The 14,999-nt window shown below is 39.9% G+C and overlaps 1 protein-coding gene across 1 annotated transcript; it reads right to left on the reverse strand.

The window, feature by feature from the left end:
* Window positions 1–7,254: 7,254 nt before the first annotated feature.
* IRX2 (iroquois homeobox 2) lies at window positions 7,255–11,412 on the reverse strand. Its single transcript, XM_065399960.1, has 4 exons — window positions 11,170–11,412; window positions 9,226–9,631; window positions 8,019–8,723; window positions 7,255–7,298 (listed from the first exon to the last, which is right to left on the reverse strand). Exons 1-4 carry the CDS (start codon window positions 11,410–11,412, stop codon window positions 7,255–7,257), a joined length of 1,398 nt encoding a protein of 465 aa, XP_065256032.1.
* Window positions 11,413–14,999: the final 3,587 nt, after the last annotated feature.

Genomic DNA, 14,999 nt, shown 5'->3' on the forward strand with positions numbered 1-14,999 from the left:
TAGGAATGACTCGCCTTTGACGTTAAATTAAAGTGACTGTTTCATTTATCAGCAACGGCCAGTAATAGTTATTTGCCTATAAATCTACGTTTTGCTACACTGATTTCGGAAACAGATTCATAAAACTATAAATTACTGTTTATTTCATTCTGGAAAAAACAGATATGCTTTCTGGAAATATGAGGTCCATGTCACTTCGCAGCTTCACGTCTTGCTCTCCAATGTTAAAGGCTCCTTCCGAGCTTGCTTAACATTGATTACTCACAAAGAGTTCAGGATAACTATCATGTAGCTAAACTAATTGAGACAATCATGATAAGTTATAGTCAGTCTAAAAGGTACCATTGATGTGGTAATGCCTATAGAAAAGCAGACATGCGACTCACTACCATTTAATTGCTCTTTAAACCTGTTATTACAATGTTAACTGGCTTAAGTATATATTGCTGCCTTTTATTGCCTTGATGTGACAAATTAAAACATACACTCTGGAAACTGCATTCATTTGTGGACAGTTACAGAAAAGGGAGCTGGGTGATATCAAAGCTGTCAAGCTGAATTAATTTGAAAACTTTCATTTTGACTGCAATTCCCATTGCATTTTTGTTGCAGTGGGAAAACACTTTAACGGCATACCGTTTTCCATTGTACTATTTTTAATGCATTAATCTTCAACGTTAATCTAACAATGTATTACATAAATTTTAGTTCAAGGAACGGATCTGGGCAAAATAGATTTTTAGATTTTCAAACGTTGAACAAAAGGGTTCAGAGGTTAAATGGTTAAACTTGTATTATTATTATTTCAGGTATCAGGCCTGGTGGACTTAACCAGTCCCCTAAAATCGTTGGAATATGGCAAATCAGTTATTATTCCTGTCATTGTGCATATTGTGCCTTCCAGCTGATTAGCACCTTTAAAAGGCTCTTCCACGTTAAAATATATTAATAGAAGCTGTTTTCTGAGGAAAGTCTTAATTAGTCACAATGAAAGGTATGCTTCTCTGCGCTAGAATTTTTTAAAAATTCGTCCCCCTCTCTTCCAAGTGAGTTACTCAAACTTGTGACTTTAAGATTGTTAACGTTACTGTGTAACTTCCAGATGTGATTCACTTTTCAGATGCCCCACGAGACAAACGTTGCAATGTACTTTTTTCTCCTGCAATGAACCAAGTTTCAGAGCAGATTGCTTCCCATCTTAATCTGCTAACGCTAAATTATCTTGGGGGTATTAAGGGTGGCCGAAAATCAAGCCCACTTTTTTTTTCCCCGCCAGAAGATGGCAGGGGTTAAAATGTCCTGTTTGCCCTTGCTCTTGATCTCGCAGAGAAAAGCAAGAACTGCTGGCACTTTATGGGACTCAGACCTTCTGCTGTTTTGAGCAGCCCCGGCCCCACCAACTCTGAGCAGCCTTATTAATTCCAGCTGCGGTTTATTTGGTTGTCATTTCTCCCTTTTCCTCCGCAATCGTTATTTATGCCCTGAAAAGTGAACGTTGCGAGTGTTGCTATTAAATGGCGTCTTCTACATTGGGGTGCTTCTCTCCCCCGAGACCTGGGCAGAAGGGGCTGCCAAAAGAGCGGGGAAAACTGTCTAAATCATAATCAAATCAGCTTCGAGTTCGTTACACCAGAGCATTAACTAATTACCAGATCAGAGAGAAGAAAAAATAAATATTCCTTTACATAACTGAAGGTAATTATAACCCTGTTGTTGACACTAACGATTAATAATTGATCAGAAGTTATACACAATAAATTGTCAATTTATCTCCCTATAAAGATTCACATGATTATTTTTCTGTACGTTTAATACAGAGCCCAATTACAGTATTCATAGCTGCTGCATAGAGAGCGAGACATACCGTTCGCATTTAGCCATTTCTGTATTTAAAAAAAAAAAAAAAAAAAACACACACACACAATGAATTACTCAAGCACTTTACTTAACACAGTGATTTGACAATGCCGGCCTATTTTAATACTGTTGTGAGGAACTACGGCTCAGGTGAGCTTCTCTCTCCTATTAAGGCTAGTTATATTTCCCAGATTACAGCCCTGAAAAGTAAATCCCTGTTTCGGAAGCAAATGACTTTTGCTTAAATCGGAACAGTCAAGTCTCTACATTTCATGGCTTTTATTTTTCTCGGGAAAATACAGTAGACCTTGCCCTGACTACTACAAAACAGTGGCATTCTCCTGTGATTTATTCGGAGGTTGTGGGGGTGGGGAACTGTTCCAGATTGCAGGAGTCCAGCTGTCACCTCTGCCAGACTATTTACAGGTAAAATGCTCCCATAGAAAGGAGACGTCCTGCCATAAGAACGCTCGCTGTAATAATTGTTTATGACCAAAATATAAACTCGCTGTTAGAAATTCACCATTTTGTTGCCGTATTTATTTAGAGTACGCGTCAAAGGGGCAAAATAATATTCACAATTCAGAATAATTAAATTGTCTTATTTATCTAGTATTCCCAGATCGGGATGCATAAATGCATTTGAAAATACATCCGGGACTCTTCCCCCCCCCCTTACTTTTTGCTTTGTTTTTTTACATTCTTTATAACCCAATAACATACCTGAATTTTCATCTGCTGGGTTAAAGAGAGAGGCATGAATTTTACAGCACTTTATTTTTTTTTATCCTACAAGAAAAAGGATGTTTTTCGTTAACTCAAAAATCGGAAGATTGTGCTTGAATTTGGGAAATATTTTAATACATAACATTATCAAACGATATATCCGTAAATTAATCGTTTTAGCAAACGTTAATAAGCAATAAAAATCTTCGATGTTAATCGAATTTCTGCTGCGGTTTATTAACGGGGCTAGGTGGAGGTTTAACTGATTTTAAAGTGAGATGTAAACACTGACGGGAGAAGAAATTTCCGATGCGGGATGGTTTTGTTTTTTCGTTCTAGTTGGCTAGGAATGCCTGTAACTAACTGCTGTCTCCTCTGCCGGGTCTGGGGCCTGATCTCTCATTCCTTATGCACCCTAAACTCCCGTGCGCGTCACTGGCAGTCTGGGAAGTGGGACGCGCAGGAAGTTCAAGATGCGCCCCTCTGAGGAAAGGGCCAGGCAGGGACAGGCTTTACTGTGTGATGGCTTGTTGGATGCCCCTGATGGGCTCGGTTGTGTCTGAGAGCACACCCTGCTCTTTGTTTCTTTGCCTAAGATTTTTTTTTAATTTCGATCTCCTCAGGGAGAGGGAGAGAGAGTAAGCCCCCAATTCCCTTCTTCTTTCTCTACCAGAGCTCTTCTGTTATTACGTCTGCATGGGTTACATGCAGAGTCAATGGAAACCGAAACGCTGGTGTCTATAACACTGTATGTTAACTCTTTCTTTAAACTCCTTATTCCCCTCAAACCGTGAACTTGTATTCAGGAGCAACTCGCATCCTTCCCTTTCTGTTTATGGCCTGTGCAGTGTCTCTCTGTCCCCATCCCTCCCCCAGCCTCAATCAAACAAAGGTGGGTGAAGTTCTTTTCAACTTTCAAGGCAGTTGATGAGCAGCTTTGCTGAAACAATAACTCTTTTACTGAGAACAAATGGTGACATTTGAAGGGAGCAAGGAAAGGCAGTCCAAAGTGGAACGCGCTTCTGTTCCTATTTGACAACAGCACCAGTCCCTCGGGGATCCCACCTGAGATTAAAGCTTGAATTTCGGTAAATCAACTCTAATGAAACCTCTAGCCCTGGAGAAGGGAGGGTTTGTTCTAGCAGTTCCGAAACAAGCACTTACAAAGATCGGGGGAGGGGAATTTGGAGTAAATAAAGGGATGGGCGTAAAATATTAATCCCAATGGGCTGATTAGCGTCAATATGAAACAAACTGTACACAAAGTACTCTTTTATTGTCCACGCGTCTGTCTTTCTTTCCTTCCTGAAGTAATCACACTGATTGTGCCAACAGCCTAACACAGACACGATTTCCTGCCGCTTTTAATTTTAATTATTAAACACTAACTGAGATTGGCAATGGAATTCTTGTCCATTAATTTTCTATTAAAAATACATTTATTTGCCAGATCTTTTGGGTGGTGTCCATCTTGATCCACGAGCACTCATGAATGTCTCAAAGAGGATGATAGAAACCCATTGGGTTTTACATACATAGTGAATATTTAAAAGCGAGTTCCCCAAGTCTTTCTACTTTCCTTTCCAGAAAGAAATCCAGGTCTAAATACTAGCAAGGATGGGTAAATTATGGAAATCTTTTATAATTCTTTGGGCGTATAAACATCAAAGGAATGTCGTTAGCCTTTTCTAATCTCTGCCACAGCTTTTGGTTTTTACCAATTGCAATTTATACGTTGTGTCCCATGGAGGACCTGGAACATAAAAAGTGGGTGGTGGGGGCGGGTGAGGTGGAAAGGGAAGAGTAAGGGGGAAAGAGGCTTTAGTGCAAATGCCTCAACAGAAAATAAAAAGTTCATCTTTATAATGTTTCTATTTTGCACAATAAAAACACTTTGAGATGGATGCAAACATTTGAACACAATCAATATTCCACATTTGTCGAAAGGCAAAACATTCTCTGAAGGTTTTGTCAATTTTTTGTCAAATTGTACTAGGTATTGTATGCAGACACAGAGCTGCATTTTACTTATAGGCTAAAACATTGCTTCATGTCACCCTCCAATATCTGAAGTAGGCCTGCACCGCAAAGATCTTTAGTGTACCTATCTATGGACACCCTACAGTTTCCCAGAATTGTAATACTAATTTCTGCCTTCTCTGTTGAAAAGCACACTGACATATTTTTCTTAATCAGCTTGACATCTTTATAAGTTACCAATACACATGCTTTTTTTGTTTGTTTGTTTGTTTGTTTGTTTTTTAAAGCCCCTTTCCCTACTTAGTACCATCAGGATGTATTTTCTGACTCCAGCCTAGAATGGCTCTTTATCCAGTTAACATTCCCTGGGCTGCTGCCTGAAGTATCTAAGATCACTTTCAAATGCCCTTTCTAACAAGACCCGAGCAAGAGGCCACTAATTTTCACTGAACAAAAAGCCACTGGAGAGAGATCCGTTTGTCAATATCAACTGGTCCAGCAATTTCCCATCCTCCGACACATCAGCCTATCTGAGCTGGCAGATGTTTAGACAAGATTTTATAAATTGTTCAATATCAGACCATAATGAACCCCAACTGACCATTCCAAAGCAGCTAAAAGCATCCAGGATCTCCCCTGCTGGGATCTAATAATGCTCTCATGCTGGAACATTATTAATCATGGAATAAAATAGATGAGCCTCTTGAAAAATAAGTGTATGATTGATTAAAGGGCAATCTAAGAAGCTATTATTCTTGTTTTATAACCGTAAGTTATATTCACTCAATTTATCTTTTGGGGAAAATAAATGATTGTTCGTTTCTTTTCTGAAATTATTTTATATGGGGATTCTCATTATTTTACTGAAAATTAAAATGATAGGGTAGCTGTTTTTCTGAGTCTAATCAAGGTGAATCTCTTACAGGACTACTACCAAATTATAGACATAATTCATGCAATTTAGAAGAGGGAAAAGCATAAAAAATAGGGGCTGGGGCATTTTGTTTTCTTGCATTTTCAGCACTTCTGGACATAACTTAAAATCAAAATAAATGATTGCTTGAGCTATAGCAAAATAGGGTGAGTTATGAAGACTTTATTTATGGAAAAGGAAAATAGCATTGGAAAGTGCTAGTATTAAAAATAACTGCATCTCTGCTAGCTTGTAAAAATGTACACGTGCATGCACATGTATCTTTATATCTATCTATAGCGCTATATCTATACAGAACAACTCTGAGCTTCACTTAAACAAAGCATGTATTTGCAGTTTGTTTAATTTATTTAGACTTTTTACATCCTAAAAAAATATAAAGTGAAATTGCAACTACTATCAATTTTATGATTTTCTAAACAGTTTACTATTTTTAGTATTTTAGGGGGAAATGAACCAAAAACACCATATGGTTGCAGACTAGTCTGTTTTTATTTACAATTAAAGATATAAATTAGTAAAGAAATCTTGTTAAACAACCAAAGATTGTATAACCATTAACGTTTCAAATAAAAACCAGGCAAAATTTATTTACAAAAGTTCCAATTTCATTGCAATACAACTTGCATAAATTACTAGAAGCTTTTATATCATTACAAAAATAAATATCAAATTTATTTCCACTTTGTAAGTACTCAAGTTCTCCAATCACATCTTTGTTATCTCTACTGTATACATCTTTTACAAATAAATTTTACAATAAATCCTATCACACCTATCGAATATATACCGTGGCAATGAAGTGATCAATTCAAGATATCCTGAGAAAAACAGATCTGTTTTCAAAAGTAACACATACATTGGGGAAACTATACTATACCAGCAAACTCACATATGTCCAACAAAATTCTGGTTTAATAATTAGAGTCTGTAGATTTAATAGTGCTCTGTGGTCTTCCTTTATACAGTGGCACAAGATGTGATCCGGATTTAGAGATTTGTTCTATATATTAGCTCGGGGAGAGATGATGGCTTGCTGACTTTTTTCAAAGCAATTGTGACACCTACCTGTGGACCAAGGAAAAAACCAGATCATCCAAAATCCTTCAGTTACACACTAACACCATTACATTGTAATAATAATATAATAATAATAAAGTTGAACTAAAATTCTTACTCTTTTGTTTTCTTCTCATGAAAATATTAGTTTTAAAAGATCTATAGGATTTTGGTTAGTCTTAAACATAGAAGGTTTTAAGGGTGCCGTTGTTAACCAGACAAGACAATTCAGAGATACCATAACCTCCTAGAAATGCATGCTGAAATCTTATAATTGTGCTTTTAAATTTTAAATATTTACAATGTACAATTGCAATATCTTAACACAAATGCCTTATCTTATAACAATTATTAGAAAATTATTTTAAAAGAGATCTAAAGATATCTATATAAAATTTAAGTATTCCTTTATTTTTGTTTTACATAATGGAAAAGAAAACCCTAAGTCATATGAAGGGGTTGGGAATCCTCTAAACTGTCTTACAACAGAGTATAAAGCAGAGAAGAAAAGCTGTAATAAGGGATTTTTAAAAGACCAGAAAAGAGCATATTACTTGGTAATCAGACTCTTATGTAATGAAGCAGGAAATTAACGTTAAGCAAGTTTACAGCTGTGCAATATGTCTTGGACCTGATGCCAAATGATCAGTGTAATAGAAAATGTTCTCACTTACTTGCATTGCTGTGTGATTGCACTTCTATAGGTATGGTTGTACTCCTACTGTGCAGACGTCAGTGGGATCTGTCAAAATATAACCGTCAGTTAGTCACAGGACACAGCCAGCTAACTAGATTATACAGTGTGTGTATGTCCCAAAATTCACTTGCACAAAATTCATATCTAAACCATTTACAACTTCTACATTAATATTTTATAGTTGACTGCAGTTTGGATAATGGTGGTATCAGGTTTTTTTATTCCTTTTTAAAATCTGACAATTATATTAATTTGTTATACTAATTTTAAAACTGTATGGGAAAAATAGAGGTTGTATAGTGGACATAATTTGGTAACTTGGATCATTGTATTTTCTTTAGCTTAAATCGAATAAAACTATATTTAACTCCTTAAAAGTAAAAAAAAAAAAAAAAAAAAAAAAAAAAAAAGTTAGTGTCCTGTTTTACTAAACACAATGCACAGAAGGTAAAGATAGCAGTATTTTTAAATTATATAAGGGTTCATTTATAAACATTGATTTTTAAAGCTACATATTTAGCCCATTAGATTTTTTAACTCCTCTGTTATTTCTTTTTCTCTTCGTTAAAGGCAAAAAATGGGGGGGGGGGTATTTTTAAATTCCCAAAATATATTGTTGTCTAGCTCCAGCTCCTTTTACTTAAGTATTGTCGGTTTATTTGTCTGCTGCTGGTGGTGGTGTTTGTCCAAATAAGCATTCTTTATCTACAGTGTGTATAGAAGTCATTTTGCCTTTCGGAAGAAAAGAAGCAATCAGTCACCTACCTTTCTTAGACTCATAACTAGAGGGCCTGTAATGTTGTTCTAGCTGGTTAGTGATCGTTTTCAAAGAGTCACTGCTCTGTTTGTGAACAGAGCTTGTATTTAGTACAGTTTGACTTAGTCCCTCGTTCGAAGCCATTGCTGCGGAGTTATATCTCAGGATCCCCTGGCTCTGGAGTGCGTTAAAGTTCCCATAGTTTGTATAATTGGTATAAAAAGGTGAAGTGTAATAAATGTGCCTTCCTAAGAGAGAAGAGGGAGAGTAGGCAGAGCTGTGCGAAGTAGAAGAGGGGGTTACTGAAGATAAAGCCGGTGGCTGACAGCTTTGGCCCATGTTCTGATTTTTAAGGTCCGAGGTGGCTATTTCAGCTAGAGACCAGAGCTTGGGTTTAATGGCCTGTGTCTCGGAACTGGGGGAAATCCTGTTGTCCAAAGTAGTTTTATTGGAGTTCCTTGAAGCGTCCTCGTGGGGGTGATTAAGGAGGGGGGCTTCCACTCCGGTGAGGGGGGAGGAAGTCGCAGGCTTAGCGGGAAGGTCTCTCTCTGCTTCATCATCTTCCTCCTCGTCGTCCTCGATGTCCTCGTATTTGTCCTTGCAGTCTGATCCGGACTCGCAGAGCGTGTCCCCTACTCGGCAGGGCAATTTCTCCCCATCCGACTCCGCGGAGCAGGAGTGATCTGTGAGCGAGTCAACCTGCAAGCTGATCCCTGCAAAGGCACCAGCCGAACAAACAAGGGCACAGTCAGTTATATAGACTAAAGAGAGCAGGAGAGAAGCGAGCACAACCATTGCAACCACTGATGGGAAAGCGACGCTTGTAATCAAATCATTTTATGTATAATTATAATTCTAGGAACACTCCCACCGGCTATCACTACGGCTGCATGAAAGCAGCTTCCTGTACGCGCCCGTACAAAGCACAACAGGCATTATTAATACAAATACGCTGGCTGGCTGTTTTAGGGGAATGGCTCAATGCAGAATTAGATCAATTTAAACGGTCTTTGCTATCGTTATTTATCAGTTAAAGGTGAAGATTAGCTAGTGAGGGTAAACGGCATAGAGGGGATGGGACATGAGTTTTAAATATATCCCGCAGCACCCCGGTTATAATTTGGGAAGTAAACGTGCATTTAAATAAATCCTGGCACTTGCACACGTATCCCTTTGGGACCTTTATATCTAGGTAACAATCGTGTTGTGCCTAACCTTCGTCCTCTGCTGAAGTTTCATTGCTTTCCTGCACCTTGTCCGACCTTTCCTCCTTACTTCTTGCCCCATCCCCTTCGTCTTCATCTTCATCTTCGCTTTTGTTCCGGGGAGCCCAAGTCATCTTATTCTCCTTCTTGAGCCTCCTCCTGGCGTTGGCGAACCAGGTGGAGACCTGGGTGAGGGTCATCTTGGTGATGATGGCCAGCATGATCTTCTCGCCCTTGGTGGGGTAGGGGTTCTTCCTGTGCTCATTCAGCCAGGCCTTCAGGGTGGCTGTGGCATCTCGGGTGGCGTTTTTCCTGTAAGCGGGATCATTCAGCTGGTAAGGGTAAGCAGGACTGCCATACGGATGGTAACTGATGGCCCCGGTCATCCCCGTCGTATGAGCATCGTAAGGAGAGCCCTGGAAAGGGCAAAACAGTGGGTTGGCAATTTGTTATTGCTGCTAGTCATTAGTAAGTTGTCAAGAAAAGATCAGTGATTATATTTGCATTTTCCTGGATTGGTATCTCACATTCATATTCTAATAGCAAACAAGGGCACCCAAAGGCCGTTAAGATCTTATTTACCTCCTCCCCCAAAACCGCACACACTTAAATCGCTGATCTTTTAATTTTCAGTTAATTTTAGATCCTTGTAATTTAATATTTCCCAAAATTATTTCTGAGTCACGCAGACATTTTAAAAAGGCCTTACAGGTAGTGCCTTGCTATCTACGTTTCTTTCAAAGGTTCAAAAGATGTTTCCTTTTTGCTATAGAATATACTACAGAGGCACCGTTTAGCAATTCACTGCACTAATGCATTGCAAATCCAACTCGCAAATCAGAAGATATGCACCGTTTCGAATTGTTTAAATGCGATGTAATTAGCATTTTAATTCGCCCTTTAACGTTTGCATTGAGCTTATTTAAGTCTGCATAATGGAAGAAAAGTTGAAGATATTACTAAGGAAGTTGATAACTTTAAGGACGTTTAAAAATCCTAGAGAAGGGAGAGTTAGGGCCCTAAAATCACCTAATGTTCTTAATAGTCGACAAACACACTTTGCAACTTCCAGCCACTTATCTACTGCTCCTCGACAGGAAAGTCAGGAGGGGCAGATCTTCAGATCTTTCACATTGCATTGAATAAAGACTACACGACCATTGCTGCTGAAGTATTTTACAACCAGAAAACATTTGGTTTTCTGTCGGTTTATGTGGAAATATAACTAACCTTTTTGCCACCCCTTCCTGGAACCAATCGTAACCAATCTGGAGTCTCCGACCTTAAATTCCTGATGTGTGTCTATATAACTATAACTATATATATATATATATACACAGAGAGAGACACACGCGTTTTCAAATGCTCCTTTTAAGTAATGACAACAAAGTCAAAGCTGAAGCTGCGGCCACCACAACCATCTTGGGTATGAGCGAAGCTCACAGATCGCAAGCAGATGCTTCTTTTCATCCCTAAAATCCAGTTAAACCATTAGCACAAACCGCATTGAAAGTAACTGAAACCGCACCGGGCTCACTACCCGGACCTCCACTAAACGTTGGCTTAGAAAAGCAAGAAAAAAGAAATCCTCCCCTCTCCTCCCGCAGCACAAAACGCAGCCACCAAACTGCTTCAGACAATGCGGATTCTTTACTAACGGACCAGCGAGAAAAGGCAGGCTCGGTTTTATGTTCGCAAGCCCCGAGAGCCGCCAGGGGCCGGTCCGAGGTAGTGCCAGGGCCCCCGTCCGCTTCTCCCTTTGCCCCGCTTGGGCACCTCGGGTTTGCACTCTAAACATGGTGTTGGGAAAACATAAGCAGGCGGCTGAGTTTGTGCTCAGCGCCTGGCTGTGCAGCCCGGGCTCTGTTACTGATGGTGCGTGTGTAGGAGATAGGGGCAGAGGAGGATGAGGATGAGGATGCTAATGAAGGAGAGGATTTTTCTCGGTAGTTACCATGTAGGAGGGGAATCCCGTGGCGGGGTCTGTGGAGTACTGGAGCGGGCTGGTGAAGCCTGTGGCCGCCGCCTGTGCTGTGAAAGCTGCCGATCCCGGGTAAGGGCTGAACGCCGAGCCCGACGAAGACCTGGCCAGCTCTTCGCTCCTGGGGGCCGCCAGAGCCGACGCCCCGTACGTCGGGCAGGAGTACAGAGCCAGCGAGCCGGGGGGCTGGTAGAGGTAACCCTGAGGATAGGACATGGCTTGCACAGGCGTGCACAGGAGCAGGGAGGGGGCGAGGGTGACCGGCCCTGGCGCTTCTGCTGCTCCTGCTGCTGCTTTCGTGTTCCCTCTCCCTCTCCCCGGCTGGCTCTGGGCAGCTGTGCAGAGAACGAGACTTGTCCTACTGGCCCCCCATGCACCCCGGCCAGCACCACAACGGCGGATCCGCTCAGCAAACTACCCAGGAGGAGAAGAGCATGGGGAGAGGGGGGAAGTAGCTGGGTAACGATAAGGGGGAGAGAGAGAGAAAGCCAGGGAGAGAGGGAGAGAGCCCGGCTCAGGAAAGTGGCTGCTGCATATGGAGTTCTGCCCGCCAGCCCGCTCCCCCAGCGCCGGCCAGCCTGTATTTTGGGGGAAGTATAGAGTCTGGAGTGAAGAGTTGAGGGAAGGAGCACTCGAGTTTCTGAGAGACATTGGAAACCAGAGCTGTCCGTCACAGAAACTCATCTGCATATTCCGACGGGCCCGCCCCTTCTCCTTCTCCATCTCCCCCCGCAGACGGAGGGAGGGAAGCAGGCTGTTGTAATGCGTTACAAGCCACCCTCTCTGCCTGACAGCGAGCACACTGCTGAAGCCAAAGGATGATACCGCTGCTCAGTTTCTCCCGGCTCGGAGCCACAAACACGCTTGCACACACTCCATTGTAATAGGTACCTATGCACACACCTTCTATCTTATATATTATCACAGACTTGCGCACAGGGCTTGTTAGTATATCGTGGGAGAGCACAAGTACAAGTATTGCCCTGTATATGGTGAAAAGGCGGGAAGTACACGCGTGAATAGACGGAGAACGCTATATGAGTGTCCGTGTATGGCAACAATAGCTTTCTATTTTGATAATAGTTTTTCACAAGCAGCCAAGCTAAGTTAAATGTTCACATTAAACCCTCCAAGGAAGCATCTTTCAATTTCCATTCTACTTGCTCTGGTTTTGGCTGCATGGGGGAGAGGCCCAGGTGACCCTGTGCAGGGGTACAACCCCTCTCTTTGCAGTTCGGAGAGGAAGCCTATCAGAACAAACATTCAGGGTATAATTAACTTCACAAATAATATAATTTCTGCCCACCACAACCACTGGCAGTTCTACAATATACTAGAAAGGAGAGGTTGAGGTGAAGGCATTGGTCTATATTTTTTCAGGCTGACTGGTTTTGAGAGACTTTTGAGAAGTCTGTGGTTAATTGTACACACAATCCTTTGGATCTGGAATTGAACTCTGTTATTAGTGTACTATGATTGAGATACAATTCGTTTCTCCTCTCCTCCTTACCTTTCTAAATCCGTACCTTCCCATAAAAACACACCTCATCTACCAAAGGTGTATTGCACTGTTTACAACCCACCTAAATATGGATTTCCCTACCAGTCCGCAGTATATCCGTTTATTACTTGCATGCACCGTAGGCCCCATGTGTGTGTTATTAGCTACTCACCCTTAATCAGTCGCAATCCATCAGTGAGAGTTTTACTTAAAGAATACAGGATCAGGCCTTGATGTATTAATCTAAACTGTGAAATAGTAATTGTTGAAAGTAACCAAATTGTAATGAAACAGTTGTCACCAATAGGCAAAACATTAAAGCCTGAAATAAACTTCTACACTGGATCGTGTACACATTAAGCCATGTATTTTGTCCTCACTACATCTATGAATGAGCATTTGTCCTTTATTTAACCAAATATAGTAGTTTAAAAAGTGCAGTCAGCTTTAAAGTTGAATTCTTTACAAAATACCCCATATCATTACAGTGGATGGGGTAAATATATCAAACCAAAGTACACTGGGGAATCTATTAGAAACTGACAGGAAGGAAAAATTGCAATAACTGAAGAATTATGGGTTATCGGGGCCGCCTATTGTTAATCAATTAAACATGCCGCTAATAAAATAATACACTTTGAGATGCTGTTTTAATAATCTTTCTAATACAGGCTCAGTGTGCTCTCTGGGAAACTTGAAGTATTAGAACTACATAGCCAAGTATATGGATGTGTGTATGTTTTAAGCAACCTATGTTTGTTGATGTTTTTCTTTCCCTGTAGAACCCCCTCCATCTCCGCGCCAATTTTCCCCACACCCCTGCATCCAGGAGAGATCTGGCCACCCGACATAGGGAATTAATTCCCGTGGCCTATAGGAGATGCAATCCTTAAAAAGGAAGGTGAGGGGGAGGAGGTTAACACCAACAGGTATTTCTTATCATTAAATCTAGACTTTCCATTTCGTGATAAGAAAGTGATAAACAACCGGTAAACTCAATGCAACAGATTACAGAAATGATGCTTGCTTTCCTACTTGATGATTAATACACATGTATTAAATAACAATGGAAACTGTAAAAGCAAGCGCTTTATATAATACGCATTCATATTTCAGTTATGTGGCATAATCGATATCAGGCGATTACGTCTGAATATTAAATTTCTGTGTTCGCAGAGCGACTTTTTAAGTATATGCATTTTTTGCTTTGTTTTAGCGCTGCAGCAGCTGGAGATTTGAGAATGAACATTAATTATAACATTATAAAGTCATACATGAACCTCTCTAAATCAAATTGCATGCATTGCAAAATATAGAATACCTCTGCATTTTTATTTTGTAAGACGAGTCTGTTCTTTCCAACAGGGGTGACGTAAGTAAGTATTTAAGCGAGCTGATTGCTTTTAATTCATCCTCTCTAATAATTAGTGGTACAATTCAGATTGGGAATACAATGGCCGTTGTGTTGACATTATAACAGGGGATTAATGCTATTAACTGGGTGTTACAGTTATGACCTGGAAAGAGTGCTTAAACAAATACTGTGCTCCCAGGAGGAATTATGTAATTCAGTTCAGAGTATACACATACATAAAAACACATACGCGCGCGCACACACACGCACACATCCTGGATATATAGGTATGTATGTAGAAACTGTAGATGTTGCTTTTGTCTGCATTTGTATTTCTTGCGTTCCTTGGTGCAAAATCTTTTTTATGATTTCACTCGGAAGACTATAAATCAATAGCACACTCCCCAACAAATACAAAGAGCAACAGATTAAATTTGCAATATTTTCATTGTGCATTCCAAAACATTGTTTTATATATAAAATGAATGATAATTTTGCAATAAGAGATTAATGCAATCTAGTATAATCATTTCAAAAGACATTCATGCTTTGGTTTGATTTGCATATTTTTGTATAGCTTCAGAAAGGCATGTTCTTACCCACTGCAAGGAGTATGCATTTACTTACCATAAACACTACTCATTTGACTTGGAATGTAGAGATCGAACTGCTATTGAGGTCATTTAAATATAATTTGTGATTAAAATCTGAAGTTTTGTGTCAATATTGCTTTTGATCAGTGTTTGCGGATTATATCTATTTTTTCCAAAATTATGCTTTTTGAGCTGAATATTTTTACCATGGATAGCTTTTAATCTACTGTGCTCCTTAACTGAAATCTATTTTTCCTGTTACTAATAAAAACGGTCCAACTTGCACTATTAAACAGTATAACAGTACTACATGCATTTTTTATTGGTAATAACTGTAACAAATTAAAATGCCTAC

This window comes from Emys orbicularis, chromosome 2 (assembly GCF_028017835.1).
Source record: "Emys orbicularis isolate rEmyOrb1 chromosome 2, rEmyOrb1.hap1, whole genome shotgun sequence".
Classification (NCBI taxonomy): Eukaryota; Metazoa; Chordata; order Testudines; family Emydidae; genus Emys; species Emys orbicularis.